This window comes from Lichenostomus cassidix, chromosome 1Aa (assembly GCF_008360975.1).
Source record: "Lichenostomus cassidix isolate B80296 chromosome 1Aa, HeHo_3.0, whole genome shotgun sequence".
Classification (NCBI taxonomy): Eukaryota; Metazoa; Chordata; class Aves; order Passeriformes; family Meliphagidae; genus Lichenostomus; species Lichenostomus cassidix.
This window is the reverse complement of record NC_139480.1, coordinates 9,013,494-9,039,355: the sequence shown is the minus strand read 5'-3', so window position 1 is coordinate 9,039,355 and position 25,862 is coordinate 9,013,494. Positions and strand designations below refer to the sequence as shown.

At 36.9% G+C, this 25,862-nt stretch overlaps 1 protein-coding gene across 10 annotated transcripts in view; it reads right to left on the bottom strand.

Annotated features, from left to right (window-relative positions):
• The window catches only part of PCLO (piccolo presynaptic cytomatrix protein), a 320,809-nt gene that overhangs the window by 282,239 nt on the left and 12,708 nt on the right, over window positions 1–25,862 (bottom strand). For all 10 annotated transcript variants that reach the window (XM_085083444.1, XM_085083453.1, XM_085083378.1 and 7 more), the window contains one exon: window positions 18,492–19,892. In XM_085083444.1, the coding sequence (XP_084939570.1) occupies window positions 18,492–19,892 (1,401 nt within the window). The remainder of the gene's footprint in view (window positions 1–18,491; window positions 19,893–25,862) is intronic.

Below are 25,862 nucleotides of genomic sequence, written 5' to 3'. Positions count from 1 at the left end.
ATGACTTAATGAATTTAATGACTTAAAGTTGAATTCCATTCTCAGATAAACTGGTGCATATGAGTGAAATTCCACCATGTCAGTGCAGCTACTTCAGATTCATACTGATTTAAATGAGAGCAAATGATGGGCTGTAACCTGCTGTCTGACTTATAACAGCTCAGAGGTTCACACAGAAATGTTACATGTCTTTTTTATGATAATTATAATAACCGTCTTCATGCATAAAGAAAAATTATCTGATGACATAACAGGAAAAATTACTGAGTGGACACAGATTTGGGGCTACCTTGTCATACTTGCTGACTAACATCTCAGTGTGTGGTACTTATATGTATTCAGGGTGATATTACCTTTTATAAATGGAGAATGGTGAACAGCTGCCAAAGCAATTTGCAAATCTAAGTGTGGGACCAGACTTGGTGGGAAATATGCCTTCAGCTCCTGCCCTTCCTCCAGCTGAGCTGTAGCAGAAGTGGCATTATGGTGCCTGGCTGTGCCCTGGTGCTGAGGGAGACACTCAGCCTTTGAGCCTAATCAAACATTTCATTCCTACTCTGAGTCAGAAGTTTCAGCCAGGCAGAGCTGGACTGGTCACAGATTTTTACAGAAAAGACCACGGATGTCAGTGCTTCTGGCTATTACACATAATCCAAGCCCCCAGACTGATTCTAGTCTAGGATTTAAATCTCAAAATAAAAATATACACTCAATCCACACAGAAATAACAGCTTCTATTCAAAATATACCTACAGACCAGTGATACATAAATGTTTCCTTCTTCAGCTTACACAACAATTAAATCTTCACTAAACATCAAGGTATTAGGGTTTAAAGAAGAATTTTTTTTTTTTTTTTCACTTTCCTAAAAATGAGCTATAGAGTTGAATATTACAGAGTCTCTTTGGCTTGTCAAGATAATTTTGTGTTTACCACATTAAAACTGTCTCATTCACAACATTGGTTTAACATAATTTTTCCCCCCCACTATGCTATGTCATCATCTTTTAGAGATAATGAAAGAACAAATGCAAATAAGCAGTCATTTAAAATAGTAACATGTAGTAACACCTCTATTGGGCAACCTTGGAACATCTGTCAGAATTTTAATCATATATTGTACTAGGAAAATAAGTATTGTTATGAGTACTGATAAACACATTAACTCACGCTATTTGAAACATCGAAGGACAAAGTCTTTGCTATGGTAAACCAACCAATCTCATAGCAATGATACAATGTGATGTGTTGATATGCTAAGTCTGGCAATTCCTAAATAAAATAAAGTTGAAGATGAATATATCTTTATTAAATGTGACAGATACAATGGTGCCAAGTAGCTCAGCACAGAAGAACAAGACATTATCATAAAGTTTAGATGGACATCTGCATTAACTTTCAAGTAAATTTGACTCACAGTGGCAATAGCTTTATCATCTCCGAGAAGCTGAGATTGTTTCTTATGGCTATCAGAAATATAAACTATATATTTCTGTGCCTGGACCAGAAGACTGTCAAAAAAGGTTTATATCATTATATGTAAATATTAAACCCCAAAAAGCACTTTAAAGGGCATATTTCTGCATTTCTTTGCACTTGCTAACTGTCTTCCAAAATACTCCTGTATACAGTGTTTGCAATAAATTATGTCATTAGAGCAACCAGCTACACACATGGAACATGATGCCTGAACCTCTGAACCCTGCCTCTGCTCCAGAGCTAGCTTTCTAATTAGACAGGCTACAGAGAAGGAATTTAGAAACCCTGCACAGCCATCTGTCTAGGAAAAGCAAAGCTTATCTAAGATTGAAACTGGCAAGGGACATCAAGGGCAACAAGAATAGTTTCTATGCTAAGTATGCAAGAAAAGGTCTGGACAAGAAAAACGTGGGCCCACTGCTAAACACAGTGGATTTGGAACACTGGCTACAAAGCATCTGAACACCTTGGGCTGTTTTAAAAGCCCATAGCCAGTAGATATAAGGGAGCACTTTTGCCTTGTAGTCATTAGACTGCATCTGATACTCTGCATCCAGTATCATTCTCCCAGTACCAAAAAAAAGAATGACAAACTGAAGAAAGCTCAGATGGTAATAGGGTAGAAAAGCTCCCTTGTGAGGAGAAGAGAAGGGAAAGAGGATGGTTCAGCATGCAGCAGACTGCTTCAGGAGACTAAAAGGTTATGTATGAGATCATTGAGAAGACAGAGCCAGGCACTTCGAAGTGATGTCCACTGAGAGGACAAGAAACTGCAGACATAAATTTAAACTGAATATATGGAGAGCTTTTTTCACCACGAGGACTTGGAAGGATTGGAATAAGTTGTCCACAGATGTTATGCAGCTTCTGTTCATGGAGACTTTCAAAACAAGATGTCAAAGTCCTGAGAAACCTGGTGTGATTCACGGACTCCACTTTGAACAGGAGGTTGGACTAGATAACCTACTGATGGTCCCTTCTAACCTCAGTGATTGTGTCTGCAACTTAAATGTTTATGTTAGTTCTCTAACATCCTGTGTCCCACCTGTTCTACTTGCCCTGTTCAGATGTTGTTGCACTGCACATCTCATCAGTGAGGTCTTGCTGACACAGTCATCACCCTTATTTACAGAGCCTCATGTAGTCATGGTCATGTAGACTGCTGACAGAATGGACAGCAAAGGATTCAGTAGCATCACCACTAATACAAATGGAAGCAGAAATGATGAATATATATTAGCACTGACTCAGACTCTTGGTCATCTTGTTGACCTATTCAGATTCAGCAATCTATAGAGACACAGGTGCTCTTCAAAATGCAGCTTCAAAATTTATGCCTTCAGTATGCCCTTTAATTGCAATATTGCTTCAAGATGTCATTCCTCCAAATTTCTCCTTCAAATTCAAATATTTTTCTCCTCCTTGCAATAATATGCAGAGAATAAAAAAACTTCTAATGTATTTTCTTATATGAAACATACTCTTGTCTTAAAAAAACCCTCTCCTCAAATAAAATAATTGAACATTTAGAAAAGCCTGAGATGAGATTTAAAAAATAGTGAGCAATCATGTAGAACTGCCTTGGATACATTTTCTGGATTTCACTATAGCAATTGTGGGTATGTAACAAAAGTTTCTACTCACAAACTAATTACATATTTTCAAACTTCCACATCTATGCACATAGAAACAGAGAAGTACCATGAAAAACCAGCATGCAGCACTTTAAATTATTGTACCACATTAGTCACCTTCTTAAAGGATTTCATTTATCATAATGGTCTTTACTCAGGAAGAATGAAATTTGTCACCTACTTTCTTAATGAGCTTTTTCCTTCTTGTTGAAAAGTTCAGTCAAGCAAACTGAGCTACTTACAGAATAAGTCACTCTTTCAAAAGAATGGGACACAGCAGCACCCTACCCACAACCAGAAGGCTGACAGAGATCAGATTACTCATGTGAAAGTTTTTTACTGGCAAGACTAAGGCTTGAAATGTAAGTTTCTGAAATTTCCTGAAAATCCTTCTAAGCCTGGTGAAGTAATATTTAGGGTTCTAGTGCCATGTCTTTGAACATATCTGGAAACAACTGCTAATGAGAGCCAAAGTTTCTCACTTAGCTAATTTAGAAGATGAAGCTCTGAAGTCCTAAATGCCACTATGAAAATAAATCTCCACCCAAAATAAGCAAGCACTGAAACTGGTATTTAGTTCTGCTGCTGTTAGTTCTTAAAGCTGACTTATTTCAGTCACATCCTGTCAGACAACACTATCTGCTAAAACCAAGAAACATATTTCTATTGATTTGAACAGTTGCTACATGATTCTGATGAAGCAATGCCAACTTCTCTGAAATCAGAGTAATTTCCATCAACTCTTGAGAAATAAATCAAGGAAAATCACATTTATGTTAGCTATTTGATTAATTTTGAGAATCCTTTCTTCTAAAAGACATCATTGTCTTTTAACTGCTTCCCTTATCTTACCTTCCACATTACTTCAGTCAGTTTATTAGGACTATGCTGACAGACAGCTTGTCACAAGGGTAGGTGCTGTGGAACTCCAGCATGGGCAAAGTGCATCTCCTTCTCATGGGACAACAAATGGAGAAGAAATTACTTGTGCTGTGCCTTCCCTTCCCTTTCATGCACACTCCATAATAGCTTAAACACATCTATCTAGTTTACAAGCTGTTGGTTCCATAAACTTTCCACCTGTGATGAAGAATGAAGGCCACTGCAAAGTTAAGGCAATTCTCCTAGTGAGAACTCTCCATATAGTACTTACAGACTCACCTCTCCCTTTTAATAGCTTCCTGTGGGAAGAAGTTTTAAAAACTGGATGGTGTGATGAAAGGCTGTGCTCGAGAACTGTGCTTGAGAACTTCAAAACTTTTATACTCCACTGAGCCCAGGGAAAAAAACCTGATTAATTGAATCGATCAACTTGTGACTGATCATTGAAATCCATTCCTGTGACTGTATGCATTACTTTCTGCCTTTATATTTGCAGGTCATGCATAATTCAAACATAAACTGCTTTCATTTGCCTCACTTGGAATTACATTGGAGTGCTCATCTGGAGTCTGAATCAAAAAACTTAGAAAAATGGACCTCCTGTATTCTCTTTCCATGCACTACAAGGTGTTGATTTTATTCTGCTCATACATAGATAAACCCTTCAACTTCAAGCATCCAAGCATTTAATAGATCAGACTCCCAGCCTGATCTCCCAGGAAAAAAAATCATCAAAGTTAAAAAGAAGTCGTGATAAAGTAAGGTACTGATTCAGAGTCTTCATTGGAAACCAAATGGCTTACAAAAGTCATATAAGTCTTTGAATGAATCACTTGCAATGAATCTTTGTGCTTCCCTACATTTACCCCATCAAATGTATTCTAACCACCATAAAATCCAATATGCAAAAATATACACACCATCTGCAGATACATAAGGAAGTGATATACAGCACGAATCGATGCATTTGAATCTCTAAATACTTCCATTATGGTTTATGATGCTAAGAATAGACAGCATAGGAACTGAAGCCCGAAACTAAATCATGACACAGATAATGTAGAGCCCTTCTTCTTAATACTTGCATAGAAATAATTCCATCTGCCATATTCTTCCGTGCTGAAGCACTGGCTTCTGGTTTGGTACATTCAAGAGATATAAGGAATACAACAGAAGGAAATATACTTTTGCTAACTGGACTTATTAGTTTTTATTGCACTAACTTGCAAATCATCATCTTTCTGTCAGCACCTTCTTTCTACTTGCCCTGTTTCATTTCTCCTAATGTTTTAAAAAATGTATCTTACTTATTGGTAGTTAAATATGATGTTCACATGTTTAACACCTCTATCAAGTGGAAAACAGGCAATAAGAACGACTGCTTTAAATGGCTTAAAATATAAAGGTGGAGAGAAGAGAATGATACTATAGCAGTACTAGTGTTTCAAACACAAAATTCAAGATATATCTCTTCTCAGACAGATTTAGTGCAACAGACTTGAAGTCAAGTGCAGAGAAATAAGTGATGCCAATGAAACAGCAGATGAGACCTGTCAGTAGAAGTAAATATTTTTATGTGAAGAGAAACTGTGCACGTAAGGCACATTCAAAAATGTGAAAGGTCTTAGAAGCTGTGCCAGGGGAATGACTAGTTTCTAACTAGTACCTGACCTTACTTTATCACCAAGTACATATTTTGTACTTAAAAATTCTAAGTATGACCTTCTTAAAACGGTGTCAATCTACCTGCATGCCTTTTCCTTTTTAATGAAGGAGTTGCATAAATAGGATTCCAATGCATAAGGAGAGGAACCTGTGCAGAGGAAACTGAATCTCCGTTGCAAGGACACCTTGATTTCTCCTGTTTTCTACTACAGACATACAAACTTTAGTACTGAAAGAAATTAAATGCTTTTCAGTGCATTGTTCAATGATTCCTCACAGACTATGAGGCCACTTTTTATACAATCTATGTGAGCAATAGGAAACTAATTAGAAGGGATATTAATACCCTGCAATGCACACAGAATTAATCCAAGTCATAAGGACAAAATGAGTCAATTGGAATAAAGCAAACTGAGGGGAAAAAGCCAGCCAAGAAAAGCAATCATTATCATAGCTTCAGATTCAGAAAGAAAATTAGAGTAAATTTTCCTTGACATGCTCTGAAAATTATATCCTGCATGCTGATGAAGACCCAAACATTTCACCCTGATTTCTGTTATAATTATAATATATCAATAATTGTTTGCTACTAATTACGAATTTATAGTATCTACTCTAGTAGAATTTCATTCTAGTGATAACACACCATTTCTGATGTCATATCCTTGGATCTAAAAGGCAAAAAACTACTTATTTTTTAATAGCAATTTTAGATCAAAAAATAAAGATTATGTGCTTGTAGACAATTATTAATTCTATATGGACAAATCATCCAAACAAAACATTATTTAAGAGCATGAAACACCTCATAAATCCTGTTGTAACATAGGGATTAACTATTTTCACATACAGAGAGATTCAGAAAATAGATCATTACTGAACAAATTTTCATTGCAGCATACTTCAAAGCCCTGTAAATTACAGAATGTTTTTAAAGCCTTGCACTTTAGAAAATGCATATACTGATTCATGATGTAATAATAAAAGTTCTGAAACTGAAAAACCAGTCACTGACTAATGAGGTTACCTCATTAACCCTGTATTTTTTTTCTCCTCCACTGCTTTGGAGCAAAAAGAGACACTTTAAAAAAATCTTTAATGTAAAAGATGACAGGACAAAGGAGACCCAGAGTTAATAGAAGAAAATAGCATAATTTTAAATACAAACAACAACTTTCAGCATGTATGGAGAGGAAGTTGATTTAGGAGGAGGAGAGTGTAGAAAGTGGCATTTAGCTGAACTGATAGAATAGAAATATTCCAGATATACTGAGCAGATTCAAAGTTCAGCTCTTGGAACATTCTATGAAATTTTAGCTTGGATTCTCTCCTAACCATTCCTTTCCACCAAAAGAGAACCTATAACTTTTACAGTTGAACCTGTTAATATAACTTGAAGAAGCCAATATATACCTGACATGGAGAAGAGCTGCTAGGACATATTGCATAGATATATCACAGTAATCCAAAATCTGCACTTTATAGAATCACTGTGTGAAGTTCACTGATGTACAGTGACTAATGACAAGTTTTAAAGTTAGCATTCCTTTGCATGGACTGATTCAGGTTTCCTCTGGACCCTGTCACTTTCAATAATATCTGTAAATTGGGTTTACAGCAAAGTGCTTCACTTCACCCTGCTTCCCCGGTGCTGTAAAACACAACGTGTGAGTTCTGTGCCCTTGAGCCTGGTATGAAAATAAGGGGAGGCATTGGGCAAAAGCCATGTTGGAATACTTGCAGCATCCTGGGTTGTCTTCATTAGGAGCATGGCTAGCAGGTCTAGGGAGATGATTATACCCCTATTCTCTGTACTGCTGGGAGAGTTCTTTGTCCAGTTCTTGGCTTCTTAGTAAAATAGAGACATGGAAATGCTGGAGCAAGTCCAGTAAAGGGTCATGAAGATGATGCAGGGACTGGGGTATCACTGATATAAGGTGAGAGAGTTGGAACTGGGAAAAAGGAGAATAAAATGAAGGCTCAGGAAGGTTGTCTCAATGTGTACAAATAGCTGGGGGAGAGTGAAAAGAAGATAAAGTCGGTCTCCTCAATGGTATCCAATAATTGGATAAAATTTCAAATGAACATAAATTCAAATATTAGACATTTCATTTATTTGTTTAAGTTCATTCAAATTCAATTTATTAAAATAAATATTCATTTAAGAAAACACTTAGGAAGAAATAAAAGGAAGTGGACAATGGTTGTCTGCAGAGGTTTCAGTCTCCAAGCCTGGAACCACTCAAACCCTAACTGGCCCTAAGAAACCTGCTTCAATTGACCCTGCTTTGGGCAGGGATTTGGCCAGGATGATGTGCTATGGTTTTTAGGTAGAGGGAGCTTCACCTTGCCCATTACAGGTACTAAAGACATACAGATACTTACAAGATCAAATATATCTTCATTTCATCCTGAAAATACAAGGACCAAACTTAAATGAGCCTAAGGAACTCATCGGGGAAAGTCCACCAGACCTTAGACCAACACCTGGAACAAGCCAATGCCCCATGTGAAAGCTGAACATTTCTTGATGCCAGTTCCCAATAGCATACAAAAGAAAGGAAGGGGAGGGACAAGTATGAATTTCACTGAAGCCTCTAATTATATCTGTAACTAATTATAAAGCATTATGGATTCAAACATAAGTTCCTTTAGCTACAATGCGTGTTCATTGCACCTCATGAAAAAAACACTGCCCAGATTTGTCATTTGAAGGGTGAGAGAGCACTAACACAATTCTTACAGGTCTGGAGAAGAAGCAGCTCAGCTAAAGTATTTTAAAGGATGCCAAATCAAATGAGAGCTCATGGTTTGATCAGGAGATCCTTCTGCTGATAGGTGATATAGAAGAAAAATGGCAGTGCTCTTCCTCTTTAGAGGTCTGGGATAACACTGTAATTGAGTCCCAGCTATACTGAGCACATTACTTTAAAAATTCACTACACAGCACAATACAAATGTTCTTGGCTCAGACTGATTCAGGGAAAAACAGAAGTGCATTGTAGGTCAGCACAGAGGTGCACCTACAGAAACCCATGAAAGAGGTAGTCCTGTTCAACTTGTTCTGTAATGAGTACAAAGCCTACACTTTCTCAGTCTTACAAATGTCACACCATGACATCAACCTTGAGCCACATTAAGCAGAAAATACATTGCACTTAAAAAATAAATCTAAGCACAACTTGGTTTTATTCTGAATTCTTGTATTTCTATAGTTAAAATTAAACTTCACAAAAATCCAAATACTTTTAGAGATAGTGCTGAAACTTTAATCCAATGTCCACTTCTGATTTTAAAAACACTCATAAGAACACTCTTATGAAACACCAAAAAACAAGAGCCAGAAGGTAGAATATGTTGAAACTTTACTGTTTTAGACAATTTTCAGTCAATTTGACTTTCAGGCAAACAAAATATTTATTGCATATTTCAATACAAAAACGTTTAAGAAATAACAGGTATTTCAAATATTCCAGGTTTTTTCCTACTGTAATTCAAAAGCAAGAAGAAAGCATCTAAAGTTGGATATGTGCTCAGGCTGGTTTTCTTGTACTGTGTCAGAGTTCAATATTTCATTAATTGCTGTAGGAAAATAATTTTTATGTAGACATTTAAGAGTTGGTGTGTTTGTTAGGGGGAGGGTGATGAATAAGAACAGGCATCTCTGACAGTTTTTCCAGATAGTTAAGGACATGCTCTAAATGTACAAAAATATAGTTACTAACTAGTATCCTGAAGACAATAGCTAAGAGTTTGTCATCAGTCAGAAAGAAATATATCTTTTTCTTCTCAAATAAAAAGGAAGATACAAAACTTAAGATCAATTACAGAAGTGACACTTCAAAACATATTCCAATATTTGTATTGACAACTACTGATGAGGATCAGAGTTATGTCAACATCTTCAGTGTACTCCTGCATTTGCAAATGTGTGTGATTATGAGAATGCCATTGTAAAACCAAACAAATCACAGCAATATACTCATGCATGCCAGGAAAATAGCCAGAAATCTAAAAGAAAAATAAAACAAATATATAATTATATGTTGAGTCTTTAGCACAATTATTCAGGTAACCACAAAATCTCCTCATAAAAGTAACTACATGCATTAAAATAGTGTACATAGGACAAGATTTCATATGTTCAATTTCTAATTTCTGTACATGTCAACTGGACCATTTCTAATGTGAAGGCTGTTTGCTAAGAAAAAAAGAAAGGAAAAACAAAAATAAAACCTGACAACAACAAAGAAATTTACTAATCTAGAAATACTAAAAACAGAAGACCACCAGATGGTCTTTCAAGTCTTGTCCTTAGAAGCCTAAGTTACCTCACTGTTTGAGTAATTTCATTAACCTACAAAACACAGATGGAAAACTGATAAACCTCATCGTTCTTCTCAGTGAGTGTTCTGGTCTGATACAGCCTATTGGCTCTTTCTTACATTTTTTTATAGTGATGCAAAAATATATATTATTTCCCCTTCCCCCCCAACTCAACAGCATTTTGTGCAAAATTCAGCCAGAATAGTTCAGCAGCAGCTAATCCCCCTCTTCAGCATCAGTCTGTGACCTCCTGTTTCAAATGCTGCTAGACAGCATCTCCAGAAGCTTACTGGCATGAATCTAATCGCCTTTCCACTACTATATAATGGCTTAGGTTCCCCTCTGCCTCCATCCTTACTCTTAGTAATACTAGAGAAATCAATTTAATAGATAAATAACATTAAATCTAAAGCCAGGTTTGTTCTCATTCTGGTCCACTGAACTATATATGTTGCAGAATTACTAAAAATAATTACTAGCCACTGTCTCCTCAAATGACACATTCTTTCCCCTACTCTGGGAGAAATATTTATGTGTAGAATACAAAAAGAAATCAAGTAAGTGCCCCCTCTTGCTCATTTCATCTCTTCCTTTACCTCTGAAGGTTTATTTTTATAGCTGGCCACACTTCTTTCAAACTGTTAAAATTAGTTGCAAAATTACTTTGATTACGCTCATGCTATTCCAATAATAGCATGAGTATTGGAAACACAGTAGTGATTTTTAGAATTTTTTTGTGTGAAATATTGTCCTTTCTTTTAATATACTGTTGTGATGAGACAAACATTCGGCTTTTGGTCAGCAGAAACATTACATGGAATTTTTACATATGCAGGAATTGGAACTTCTTTAACATAAATACCTTTGTTTTTCAAGAAATGAGATCACAAAATTTATTGACAGTATACTGTCTTCTCAGAGTTTTATTAAATACTGCAATATCTATCTGTCCTACTACAGTCAATCACAGTAACAAACATTCAGGGAAAAATATCCTGGTTTCAGGTATATAAAATCCTCAGATATTTTTCAAAATGCTATTATAATATTTGTTCCTTGGAAGGGCACCAACTCATCATATTCCTGGAATATTAAAAAAAAAGTGATTTGAAGCTCCTCCCTATGGGGAATCGATCAGAAAACACCAAAACTATGTACGGGTCCTTACAAAAAGCTAAATGTTTTATATTTTTATGGTCACACAAGTTATGACAATGTCTCCACATATCATTAATGTGATCAGATAGCATGTAATATCTTACCTGGGCACCAAAAAAAAAAAAAAAATTGAGGCACTTAACATACATTAGATTTTCTCTGTTTGCAAAAGAAAATCTGGAAGTGGGTCATTGGCCAACATTTAAAGTTTCTAAATCAGGCATTTTTTTTTCCTCAGTAAAACATGAACAAAAATATATTTTTCTGTAACAGAAGAAAAAAACATGAAATACCTTTATCTCAATAAAATTCTCTTTAAATTACTATTATAAAATTGAGTAGAAAAATTTCAAACAATCAATACCTGCTTAGCTTTCAAAAGATTTCTTCCTCATTTTATAATGGGACACCAACCAAATTTCTAATGAAGTAACAAAGAAGAAAATCACCTGGCTCAAGGCCAGGTCAGTAATTTTCATGATAATCTGTTTTAGATTTGTGACTCCAGCTTGACTGTCTCTAATACACTAGTCTATAAACTATCTGCAGAGGAATAAAGTAAACCACACACAAGAATCAACACTGAAAGCTCTGGATTAATCATTCACCAAAGTATTTTACCTTTCAAAAATGCAAAGGCAGCTAAGATGGAATAAACGTATGTAAGTAAAGAATTCATTGCAAATGAATTCAGAGTGGATGAAAAACAGCCAGATAGACAGGAGCTGTGTGCCAGCAGCAGTGCTGCAGTAGACGTCCCTTTGGATTTCACACCATCAATGTCCAGTACCAGCATTAATAAAAGCCATCTGGCCCTACATGGCTTTATGTCTATATCTCATTGTTGGTTTCAATGAGTTCTTTGTTCAGAAAAGTAATTTGAAAACTTTTAGAGACTAGAATAAAGAAAACAGATAGTAGGTGATTAATCATGGTATTAGTCCTTCCAAAGGTCACACTATTACTTTGAGCAATGAGACCAATCTTCACTCCTTGCATTTAATTGCTGGGGGAAAAACAAAACCTAATTTTGTGGTCATAAATACTGAAAAGGAAAATTAACAAGAATGCAAAATTAACAACATTGACTAATAACCATGGAGATCTAAGATGCCTTGCTTTCAAATATTGTCCCAAGATCACACTTAGAAATAACCATCAAAACCTGACTGCCAAAAAATGAAACTGCATAAGTTGCTCTACACCAAGCAGCTCTACTGAACAGCAAGACACCTGTTCAGAGAAAGTTGTGAGAAAGAAAGGATATTTTCATTTCTCTCTACAGTGATGGGGAATTCAAACAAAACCATCACAGGACATCTACTGAATAAGTTATCTGGATGCTGTGGTTCACTCTGTTGAAACTCGAGTGCAGACTTGTGGGGTCTTGGAGGAAACTGGGAGACAAGAAGCTTGGCTGTACCAATGGCAGCAACAGGAATGAGCTGAGGATGAGAGTCCTGAAGTCACCTGTCTATTCGTAGGTCTGTATTTTGTATATAATGCCATTGAAGAACAAATAATCTTGGCAAACCACCACCACATCACACTTGACCATGAGCAGGCTTTATTATTATTGTTATCTATTAAAGTAACTGCAGCTGGTATGCCTAATGCCAAGCAGTACTGCCTCTGGTTGAACTATTCTGAGACTCACCAAAATCAGACTCTAAAAGAGGTTTCCATGTCTGGACTCCAAAGGGGCTGAAATAGAAGCTAGACACTGCTCTAAAGGAACAGCTCAAGCCACGTGCAGAAGACAGAAGTTCAGGCCTCTGTAAAATCATCAGGTCAAAGCTGAGTTTTTTGGAACACAGCTTTAGCTGAGGCGTCAGAGAAGGACATGAGCTCCTGACATCTTTACAAGTATCTGTCTGTCATTAAGCATTTAAGTGTCTCTGCAAATGTGAATACCAGAAAGCTAACTGTTGATGAAGATTATGGTCTTAAGACTCATTTAAAAAGTGAATTCAGGCATTAAATTTTTTTAAATATTTATCTGTGTTCAATTTTAACTAAATCATCCATCAGAGTCATTCCATATTAGCCCTTCCATTCTGTATAGACACAATATATGTGCTTTACAGGAAAAAGGGAAGAGGTGAGTCATTCTGCTTTGAAAAATATTTCCACTTTAATACTTTTTTTTTTTTTTAATGCATATTGAATAACTTAAACAGAAAAGTGGGATACCTAATTTGAAGTGAAAATAATTTCATTCTGACAGTCAAGAAATATAACAGGGCTTTTATTATCTAACATGCACTCTATTTTTCAATGCCAGATTTTATCTTTCAAAATAATAATTAGCAGTAGTTTTAATATTTTCTAAATTATAAAGCATTGTCATTAAATGGGTAAAATTTGTATAAATGTTAGGGAGTACATTGTGTTAGCCTATTATGTTCTGTATTATTTAGTTACTTTATTAAACAGTAATAGCATTCACTTTTTTACAATCAAAATTTTAAAAATATCTTTAAAGGGAGAGGGAAGAAGCAGAGAAGATAAGTTATACGATTGAAAGGAGTGGTTTTTTTTTCTCTTTGTGTCTTTAGTGCAAATTCTTCTTCACTGTGTTTCCCAGACACCATCTGTTTCCAAAACAACTCAACACTAAACGTAAGGGAGAAGACAGGAATTTCTTATAGGAGCTAAACCTGCCAGTTTGCAGAGTGGTCTGAGCTTTTTCAAGTAGGAAATACATGACAGTACAGTCCTGTTAATTAATGATAGGCAATGGGTAGATAGATGATGCAGTCACTATTTTAGGGATTTTCATTAGAATAATTAGAATAATAGATGGATTATTACTTTATAATATTGCCGCACCCTTGTTTTAAGAAGTCTAAAGCACATTTGGGCATTCAATAGCAGGGTTTGATTCACTTAGCATAGGTTTGGGTTGTTTTTTTAATTATTCTTGGAAACCTACTTTTGAACCTTGAATACACTTGATTAGGGCCTCAGTCCATGTCACATATCAGGGAAGTCTTGGAAAAACAGAATCTAGCAGAATTATTTACACTGGGTTCTCACTCACCTGTGCCAGTACCCTTCCTATAGGATTTTGGGAGGAGGTAGAAGAACCCAAGATGTATCCAGGTATATGACACCATGCCACCACAAAATTGCTCCCTTCATCTCCAGCTTATATCAGGTCCAAAATGCTATTTACTGCTACTTCTAGAAGTTCCTACTGGAAGAGCAAGGTGCCAATTTTTCACCTGGTAATACTATGGAGTTTAACGATAGCACTGTGCTTATTAAAAAAAAAAAATCCTTCATATTTTTGCTTTTCTGTCTCTCCACACTATGTGGGGACAAGAAAAAAATCATTTAGCTAGGTCTAATAAGCAGAAGTGGGAAAATGAGTTATCAGAAAAACATGTCAATTCTTTTGGCAAGTTATACATCTATTTATATTTTTTAAAAGATATATAAGGATTTAGATTGGACAGAAACCACCAAGCTTTATAGATTCCTGCCATCACATGTACCAACATAAAACAATTTCACACTGACTATACGTTCTGTAATAAACAATATTAACAAACATAACTCTGAAATTGTTTATATTATCAATTCTGATCACATCTCTTAACAGATTACATGTTTTTCAAATAAAAAATCTATAGCAATTCAGAGACATGATGTCTTTTCTGCCCTTATCCAGTCCTCCCTGTCCTTCTCCATCATTCAAAACAATTCTCTACTTTTTGTAGCCCCAGTAATTTATTTCACACATGGAACATTCTTTACTTCCTAGTACATTTCCAGGTAATTTTATAGCTATCAGTAGACTCAAAAGTGCTTCTGTTGTTCTCCTGGCAGTTCTATTAGATTAAATCCATTAGCACAGTCACATATGCACTCTTCACTTTTTCAGCTCATTCTTTTCATAATGCAAATCTATTAAGATGTTATCCTTTCATCTTGCCCATAAAGAATCTAAAAATCTGGGTTATTTTATTTTTCCTTAATTTAGCTTTTAAATCACCTTTTCTTTAACATTTTATTACTGCAGTAATTTATCACAGGTTCTACATTCCTGACTTCAACATACATAATTACATTATAGACAACCATCTCCGCTCCTGCTCAATATTCTGAACAGTTCACTGAGTTTTAAATGCACAAAATGGTCGTTGCCACACATTTCATTTCTGGCTTCAGCAGTTGTGATCTTGTGCTTTGTTACTAAAAATAGACCTGCTTCAAACTACCTGAGCTGGAAAGCTAATTACAGAGCTGGTAAACAGTTCTCCTCCCCATTGAGCAAATGGCAGAATAAGGAGTCTGCTAATGCACTAGGGCTCCCATGGTCCTGTGGGTCTCTGAAATCTATCAAGTGTCATTTATTTAATCATTTGTGGCTGTTTGCACCAGGGATAAATTATCATTTAAGTAAATAGCTGTTTGACTGTTGGATCAACAAATCAGGGAGAAAAGGAACAATCAACGCATTTTAAGGAAAAGTATTCTAGCCTAATTCTCTGCTTGCACAAATCAAAATAATTTCACTGAAGTAAATAGCATATGTGGATTTTGACTAGGTAAGAGTCTAGTTCTATTTTCTGCAGTAGAAGGGTTATTAGAGGACTGACTGTTTGCAGTAGCTTAAAGACTTTTTTTAAAGTTATTTCTCTCACATACAAGAAAGAACAAACAACTGCCAGTGCAAGAAAGCACTTTCTTCCCTTAAAAGTACTCTCAGCCATGTCTGCAGTACAGCAGCACATTGGCTGGAAAAAATTCCCTGCTGAGAGATCTTAAGGTGGAAGTGCCCATGGGGTTTAGAAGCTCCTCTGCATTTGGCAGTGAAACACTGGTTTTCCTGTTCCATGGGACTGATCCTTATCACATAGCCTAATATAAGCTTTGTTGGCAACAAGGGTTCATCCATCACTCAGCCAATAACACTCCACTCATTTTCAGCCATTACTGAGGAATGAACACGTCGACAATCCACAAACAACCGTCAGAATAACTGTGATACATCTGCAGGTCCAAAGCAACACTAAGATATGCATTATGTTTGTTCATCCAAAATCACTTCTGGGGCCAAGAAAGCATGTAGCTCCTGGAATTATTTTTTTAATCTGATTGCACAGTATAGGAATAAAAGAATTAGGTAGAAAACCACCAGAAAGACCAATTTTGAAAAGCATTCATATTTCTCATTCCTAATCCTTAAAGAAAAAGAGACAAGTAAATAAAGTCTCCAAGACTGTACTGAATATGTTAGAAGAACATGGTGGAAGAAAACAGTATGCAAGTGAGCATAAACTGTTTCCTCAACATCATGCTTCTGCCATGTAAAATGTATATACTCTATCCTGTGCATCCAGGGACAGAACTGCTATCTGAGGGTAAATACATTATTTACATAGCTCATTTGGGAGATGAAAGGATGAGCTCCCTCTTCTGTCTGTCCAATCTTTATGAAAAGGAAAGTCAGGATGCCCTCATCTAAGCAAACTACCTCCTGTTGTGAAGGAAAAGTAAGTTGCCACTTTTTAGCAAAAATGATTGGGGAAAAGAGGGCAAGACAGCAAATGTGGACAGAGGTGGAAATGTATAGTATAAGGAAAAGGAAAATCCAAGCAGGAGCTGAAGAGACAAAGAAAAGCATGAGGAAGTCCGACTAAAGGAAATAAACCATATTTCAAGCCCTGTATATTCTAAAGAGCAGAAACAGAGAGAATCTTCTAACAAAAACAGTGATGGAAAACCAGAAACAGAGCACCAGCCTTCTCACCCTAACCAGAAGAAATCCAAGAAACATGTCTGCACACCACAAGGCAGTCCCACACCATCGCAACTAAGTCAACTCTGAAGAAGGCAAGTCATGCACTGGGACTTGCGTAGTTGTCATTTGAGCAGTGTTTCACCAGAACTGGCACATCTTGTTTCCATGGTACTCTGTGTACGCATACTAGAGTGCCTCTGGAAAATGTCATATGCATTTCTCACATTTAAACCCATATAAGTGTGTGTTTGTGTGTGTGTGTGTGTGTATACACACAGTTGGAAAATGATGGAGTATGTGTGTTTGATGGTATTCAGTGCATAAACAATGCTAAAAATCCATTGAATCCCAGTTTTCAATCACTGATCAATCTTCCCACATTTTCAGGCCTTTCTTTCTGACCAAAATGACCACAAACACATTAGACAACATATTCATGTGATGGATAAAATTTGCTTGTTATAGTAGGACAAAGATCTCTCAAATTATAGTATATTCCAGAAAATAATCCACAAAAAAAGGCATATGCAAACAACATAAGCAATATTTTCCCTGCAATGTGCAATTTCTTCCAACATTTATTCTCACCTTAAGGCAGAGCTGTGATATCCTTCAGCCTGGCAGTCATTTGTCCTTTATTCATTCAGTTTTCAAAGGCAGAACATCAACAGCCACAACCCTCATGTGCAGCACAACTTAAACTTTTCAAATGCTCACAAGTACTTTAGGTGGTCTTCTCCTATTGAATTAAACTTGCCAAACTCATAGGGCAAGGAAGATGTGCTTCCACCTTTCCATTAAGCTAGTATAAAGTTTCCACTCCCCTTCTCAAAAAAATTTACATGTAGAAAGGAAGTGGATAAAAACATGCAATGTGAGGAAACTCTTGAAAATAAGTTGTGTAATTCTTTTAAATATAAGTAGTTGTCTCAGGCAATTACAGAAAAAGCACTTTCAAAGTGACAGTCTTTAATGAATGAAGTAACTTTTTGAGACTTGCATTGCTCATGCCAAAAAACTACATCTTTCACCACACAGGTATCACTCAAACTTTAACCTTCTTAATGAGCACATCAGCATATGAAAAGACTCCAGAGCCAGAATGAGATTAATGGAATAAATTTAGGGATATATTAAACAGGAGAGAAGGACAATAACTGAGCATTAGCACATTCCTTCATTCAATAGTTTTTTGAATCAGAGGCACTGATTAAAGAAGCACACGTTAGCAGACAACACTGAAGTATATTAAAAAGTAGCTTACCCTACAACAGACTGAAAGTACAGTAGTTTGCTGTGTCATAGTAGCACCAATTTCAAAGGAGTTCATACCCATATCTTCTTATAGGTCTCAAAGCCCTAGCAACCACCTATACCAGACCAAATTAATACACCAAAACCTCATCAGAAGTACTATCTGACAAGTGACTAAGTTTCAAACAACACAGATACTTAATTTGAAAAGATCTCAGATGATGAAATGCTTGAGAAACTTTCTTAACAATTCAATAGCTAAAAATCAGCTCTTTATGTCTCCACAGCTCAGGGAGCCTGCAGGTAGCAATACAAAGTAAATACAGACTCCATCACCTTACCTCAGCTATGTGTGGCATTGGGTTAAATCCACAGAGATTGCACACAACTTTCTTGCACTCTGTACAGGTATTAAAGTTGGGGGGATCCTTAGAACCAATGTTTAGTCCAGTTTTACAAAGGGGACAAGATGCTTCAGGCTGGCTGGCTTTCTCTGGTTCCGACAGCCCATCAGGTTTCTTAGCTTCAGCAGCCTGAGGCTTGCTGTCTTTAGCCAAACCAGGTTTCTTTTCTAAATCCGATCCTTTAGTTAAAACACTATCCACTTTTGATGGTTCTGGTTTTTCAGTTGTAAGAGGCTTGGCTTCTTTCTTTACAGGAGCAGCTTTTGGGAGAGGCTGAGCCTGACCAGCCGCTTTGGGGGCTGCTTGAGCGGCTGGAGGCTGTGCTGCAGGCTGGGGCTGCTTTGCTGCGGGACCGGGCGGAGGGGGGGCTGATGTCTGAGACCCTGGCTGACCTGCTGTGGAAATTAAATTTGAGGCCTGGCTGAAGATTGAAGCTCCGAATCCAAAGAGTTTCCCAGTAACTGTTTCTTGTGGTGTTGTAGGCTGAGGCTTTGGGGCATCAGTGATACCTCCCAGATTGAGGCTGAAACGCCTTGATTGCTCCGGAGTTTTCTGAGGTGGCTGGGGCTGAGGTGCCAGCTGTGCTGGCCCTGGCTTGGGTCCTGCCCCTGCCTGTGGGCCCTTGGGAGCTGGTTTTGTATCAGGTTTTGGGGCTGGTTTTGTTGGTAACTTTTTAGGATCCTCTTTTGTTTGTGTTGGCTCAACAGGCTTCTGAGCTTTAGCATCTGGTCTAGCCCCAGGCTGAGACGCAAGCTTGGGATCTGACTTCTGCCGGGACACTTGTGGAACAGGTTTGGAATCCGGTTTATCCCCAGCTGGCTGTGTGTCCTGTGATGGCTTTGCAAGCTCTGGCTTTGGGGAGTCTGTCACTTTCTGTTGAGTTGGTGGTCCGGGACCTGCCAAATCCTGTTTCTGCTCTGGTGCTGCAGAGGTAGATACAGTGTCTGCCGTAGGCTTCTGTACACTGGGTTGTTTTTGCTTATCTTCAGCCTGGGGTGGCTTGACCTGATCAGATTTTGGAGTGGCATCTGTTTGCTGGGGGATCTCAGTAGGCTCTGCACGGGGTTGTTTTGATTTTACAGGGGGAGACGCAGGCAAGGGTGTTTGCTTTTTTTGTGGTGGAGGTTTTTTTGAATCTGCTAACTGTGAAGGATCAGGTTTTGGAGTAACATCTTTCTTTTGAACAGGCTGTGGCTGAGGAGTTGTTTTAGCTGTTGAAGGTGGAATGGGTGTCTTCTGTTTGGGTGCAGGTGGCTGTGGCCCAGGACCAAGACCTGGTGCTAGGTCACCTCCTAATGCTCTTTGCATCTGGCAGTTTAAACAGAGCCATTCACTGATCTGAAAAAAATAAATAAATAAAGGCATTATAATTAAGATAAGATGTTAAAGTTAACAAACTAAATATCATAATAAGTTATTCTAATATAGGATTTGTTGCAATATTTCAAACATCTGTGTAAAAAGGGAGAAACATCACTAATAATGTTTTGCGATTAACATGCACAGATGATTGTTTTCATTCTTCACATTGCTGTGAGTCAAGCTACCACTGAGCCCATGATTCTAATAGCTTCACATTCAATTTACACACAGCTGAATATTGGAGGATAAAAACCCAGGAGAATTTAAAAAATGCATTGGAATTTCATAGGACCCAGCAGTGATTCATTTCCAGCAATGATTTGCCAGAATAATGACAAATACTGCTAAAATAGTTTAGCACATCAAGTCTGCTGACAGAAAACAATAATCAGAATTAAAACACAGTAAATGCATAATTATCTTTAAGCATACATCTATCAAGCTCTTCACACAGCTAATGCTTTTGGTAATGGTTTAAATTAGAGAGCACAGGTATTGGCAGTATATATGTATCCAATGAATTAGGCACAGAGGTGTATAAACAGGAATCATGTATAACACAGCCTTGTGCTTTACCACCAATGTCAGAGCTCAAGTCTTCATCCAAAATCAGTGAGGAGCTTTGCCTGAGCCCTGCCCTAATGGTATTTTAAGAGCCATAATTAGTTTTCCCAAAACTCCTTTGCCATTAAGTTTCTAGGGTAAATACTGTACCTCTGTATACAATGGGTCCTTCTTTTCACGTAGGGAAGGAATAAGGCAAATCACGTATCTGCTCATATTTCTCATCAATTAGAGCACCTCACAACTGCAAAACATTTTTTTATCATTCCCAAGAAGTATTACACGAGAGGGAAACTGTATTTTCTAATAAGACAGAAAAGCCCAGTTTCACAATCTGAGAAAGGATCAAATTGCCTAAAACATGTGGTCACATGCTACTTTCCACACTTTCCATCACTAGCAGAAACATTATAGGCAGCAAAAATGCCATTCAATATGGGACAGAGTCCCATGGGCCTGCACCTGCAAGCAGATATTTAGGCAGGTCACTTGCAGCTGTTCTCCTCTTCTTTAGTCTGTGTGTGAAATGCAGCTACAGCATTTGCAGGCACCACTGCAACACAGGGAACCACAAGTAGGAGGACATACAGCATAAGTCTCTTGCCCCTTAAGGGTGAAGACTCCTGGATGCTGTTTCTCACTCAGGTCTCAAAGATCTTAGAGATCTTTTACAACATACATGATTCTGTGATACTATGAAATCTCTGCTATACACCATGGAACAAATCTAGAGGCACTACATGCAAAAAAAGGTTTTGTCTGTGTAATATCAGAGCTCACTGGAAAGAAGGAGCTCTGATGTCATGGACTGAGGCAATGAATTCATTACTTTGGTGTACCTTGCTGCCTTGTATTTTTGCAGCAGCAAAAATTAAGAGTTGGATGCAGCTCACTAAAACACAGTTATTCCAATTATTCCGATAAACATGGTATAAACACACACCCTGGAATATAAATTCACTAAGAGCTTTACAATGCCATGCCAAATTTTGGCCTCAGCTGTAAAGTTACCATTCATAACAAGGCTGCCCTTACATTTTCAGTGTAATTTTTTTTAGATTGTTTGAACAATTCTCTATCTACTTGCAACCCATATAGTAAGTGACTGTTAAAAAGTGAAAACAACTGAAAAAAACCTGGAACACATGTTTAAGCTCTGTCTTGAATTATTAAAGGAATCAAGTTGAGATCTGTACAGAGGACTTGAGCAAGGATTACATTTAGTTTAACTCCCATTTTGTTTGATTAGTGATCACTTCCCTTACTTGATTTTAAATATTAGCAATATAATTAATTAGATACATACTAGTACCATTTTTGGATGAATCCTTAAGGGTTCTCTAGGGCTTAAGTGTAATCAAAGACCAGGCTGTCACAGTTGTCTGGCTTTGGCAAAGTAACTAAAATTTCTTATGTTAGGGAGGTAGGCTCCACTCTACAGTGTAGAAAGACAAGAATCTGTGAAGAGCTTTTAAATGGACCTAAGCAAGGTATGGCTTTTTCCCCTATCCACAGAATTTTTACAGATATTTGGAAAATGCCTTTGCAATAGGGATTCACTGCTTCTGCTTCTTTTTGACACCTGGGCAGTAACAGGTGCCTACCCACTCCCATTCATCCTCCAGGAAATCTAAATTTAAGTCACCATGACACGTTTAAGGCCTCAAATAAAGTACCTGTAACCTTAACCCTCAGTCACTATTTTGTCTTTATTAAAAAAATTATATACATATATACACATATGTACATTCTTGGTATAAAACTGATGTCTCCAAAACAAAAACTGAATTTGCTACTGCTACAGCTGAACTTCAAAATGAAAAATGCAGGAAGTTTTGCTTCACTGTATTATTTTTTAAATCTTTCTGGTTTAAACATAAAATTCCTCCCATGCATTTTAGTGGGAGGCATTAAGTGCCAAAACCCTCAAGTCATTATAGCTTACACACATCTTCAAACAAATACAAAACTGCACAAACTATAGTCCTGTGATTGGAACAGCAGGAGTTCAAAATGAAATGTGCTATGTGATATTGTCTTCTATCAAACACTTGCCTGTTTGTTCTACTGGAATTACAGAGATTTTCCATAAATTTTAACAGAGCTGGCTTCCATTAAATACAGATGCTATTATACGTTATCACAGATGAAGTAAAACTTACTGCTGCTGTAGATACCTAAAAACCAAATGTTTCTCTATCCTTAGAGGTGTTCCTGGACAGCAGTTCTGTGACTTCCTAGTTTCTTTCTCCACATTTCTAATGTCTTTATGTAGAATTAAAAAGGAAACTTTTCCAGAGGAACTTGTGAACTTTAGCCATTCCTGTCTGTGAAGGAGATTCCTCTTTGATGCTGAGAAACCCAAGCTGTCTATTTTTACACCAGTATATAGGGGTGGGAGCTGGGTCTTATTTCTAGAAGAAAGTTGTAAGTGATTTTCTTTATTCCGAGACCCATGCCATTAAGTGCCATAAGTGCTAGGACTGTATATTTGACAGATTTCATGCAGTATTTTTGTTCAGATTTCAAGTCCAGAACAAAGAAAGTTGCTGCTTTGTTTTCTAACTGTTGTAGAAACTATATGCCCTCAGAAACAAGTAGCAAACAAAAAAAACCAAAAACCTCAGAAACAAACAAGTAATTAAAATGTATTTTATGTATTCATCAACGATAACATCAACTCTTTTACTCTGAAGCACCAAATGAATTTATTCATTATTTTACTAACAACATCCATGGAGAATTAATCTGAAAAAAATTATAACACTACATTCCGTAGATTATGAATGCATAAGAAAGGCAAGCTAATAGTCAACATGAGCTACAGTTCAGTTCTTCTCCCTGTCCCGAACAAAGCCAACACAATTGAAGGTAATCCAGTGTCTATTCCTTTCTTCAAAAAGGGTTCAAGCTTATTCTAGTGGCACAAACCCATCAAAACCAATAGGACAGCTGTCAGCAAGTGCATTGCCTGGCATGCTTAATTTCTATCCCTGCAGATGATGGAGGGGAGGAAGAGGATCTATCTTGATTCCATGTTTCCAGATGTACATGAGAAATAAATTTTGATCTGCAGATTGAACATATTTCGTATAAAAATTACTGGCAGACAATATGAATGTGGCTCTCAGAAGCCATTTTAACAGTCATTTTGCAGAGCACAGCTGCATTCTAAGGGAATGGGTGTCATTCTCATTTAGACAAGGCATTTGCTGCTATAAAAAGGAACTTAAAGATATACATAAAAAATTAACCACATAAATGTAAATATTTATAAAGCCTTTGCATTGCCAGAGATATGTAAATGGACTTTGCTGACATTGCTCAGCTCCAAAGCTTTATCGATATTGCTTTATTGATTAAATTAGATTCTAGTCTGAAAACACAGCAACTTATTTGGTCCCTGACAATTTCAAAGAGCAGTGACTAATCCAGAATTGGCTCTTAGCAGACATTTTTGCCAAGATGATGAGAGAAACGTGAAAAATAAAGTGCTCAAGCACATGATTTTATGCAGCTTCATGCAGGGTGGTAGAATACTGTAAGAGACAAGAAACTAAATCTGAAAATCCTGTTATGAACAAAGAATAACTATAACAAACCAAATTAAATTAGTGTGTCAACATACAAGTAAAAATATCTTCTAAAGAAGCCTGTGCAATGCTGGAGACAATTTTTTCTTCTACACCATCCTTCCATTAATAAGAACTCAGCCCTTCAAAGTAATTACACTGAACCAAACATTTAACTATTGTACACAGCATGCAACTGATCCTCATTTCAGGCAAATAGATCATCACTGCAAAATACATATTTACCTTTCTTTCAGGTATCAGATGAGTTTATCAGGGAACACTGACTCAAGATGCTCACAAACATGACACTAGATTCTAGTCAACAGCACGGTCCATGGATATCCATTCCACAAACCACAGCAATGGCTACAATCTCTGTAGTTTGGTGCTAAACCAATGCTGGAGCAAACTTTTGAAACAGGTATATTGAGAAACTATTCTTAAATATTACTTAGCTATTCTAAAGCTACTAAACACTACTGGATGAATTATATTATGCAGTTATCACAATCTTAAAACATACTCTACTACTCTGCTTAAATTACCAAAAAAATCTATAGTTTGCATATGAATTATGAATGTTAGGGGAAGTTTTATTTTATAGCTTACATAATTAGAATCATAAAGCAAAAGAGTGAACATAATCTTTTAACTTTTTTTTTTTTTGAATTCCAGTATCTCAGGATATCTAAAAATTAATTTTTATAGCCAAGGATATGATTCAGCTGCCTCATGCACAGGACAAGGAAAAAGACTTTTAAACAGAGCTCAGTGCACTGCATCATGCAGTACTGCAACAAATACTCCTTGCTTTCATTAACTTCACTGAGATTTAATATACTAGAAACAAGTGAATGCTTAACATAAGATTTAACAGCAAATCAAGAGAGCGGCAAAGAAAAGGTTAACAAAGTTCATCTGTGCTGCACTGAGAGAATCATGAAAAGGATTAAGCTGTCTGGTGAGAGCAGGGCTGGGCTGTGCTGCCTGCCCAGTGACTACCCAGCAAACACCATCTCCACATCACATGGCCTCACATAGTAGTAAATTACAGTTGCTGAGCAACAGCAATACTGGCGCAGATGGCTGACTGCAGTTGACATCTTTAGCTATGCAGATTAATTTATTATTTACTTGTGGTAAAAACTGGACGGGCCAGCTTTCTGGACTAATGAGAAAACACTCCAACATATTGTAGAATATTGCTCAATTAAATTATTGGGAAACTATTCCCCATGCAGAGGGGGTTTGCCTCTATGTTCTGCCCCTTATGTAAAAGGGAAAGAAAAAAACAAAAAGGGAAAAAAACCCAGGGCATCACTGCTATTTCTACAGTTAATCCTTAAAGCAAAGCAGAACTGTAGGCACACAGTCTTCCTCTAAGACAGAAACAATGTGGGAGTTTGTTTAAGAATATTCCACAGAGAGAAACAGTATCCTGTACTTCCATAACCCTTCTATTTGAGGATCTTTACAATTTTCCCAAATGTCTGTGTGGCAGCTGTGGCTAGGGGCAGAACTGCAGGAACTATACTAACTTCATTTTATCACAAAAATTGTGAATAATGCCCATTTACATAGAAATTGGACTGTTAGTGACACTGGAACACCCCAAGTACTCTTTGTACCAAAGCAAATATTTCACTCTTTTATTGCTTTAAATGACAACCAAACAAGGTTTGTTTGACTCTGCTCTTTGATCAATTTGAATCCAGACTAAAGTCCATCCTGTTTTACAGGACTCCTCTAGCTTTACTTCAGCACAGTTAAGAGTTGATATCTTAATTAAAAATTTGAGAAATTTAAA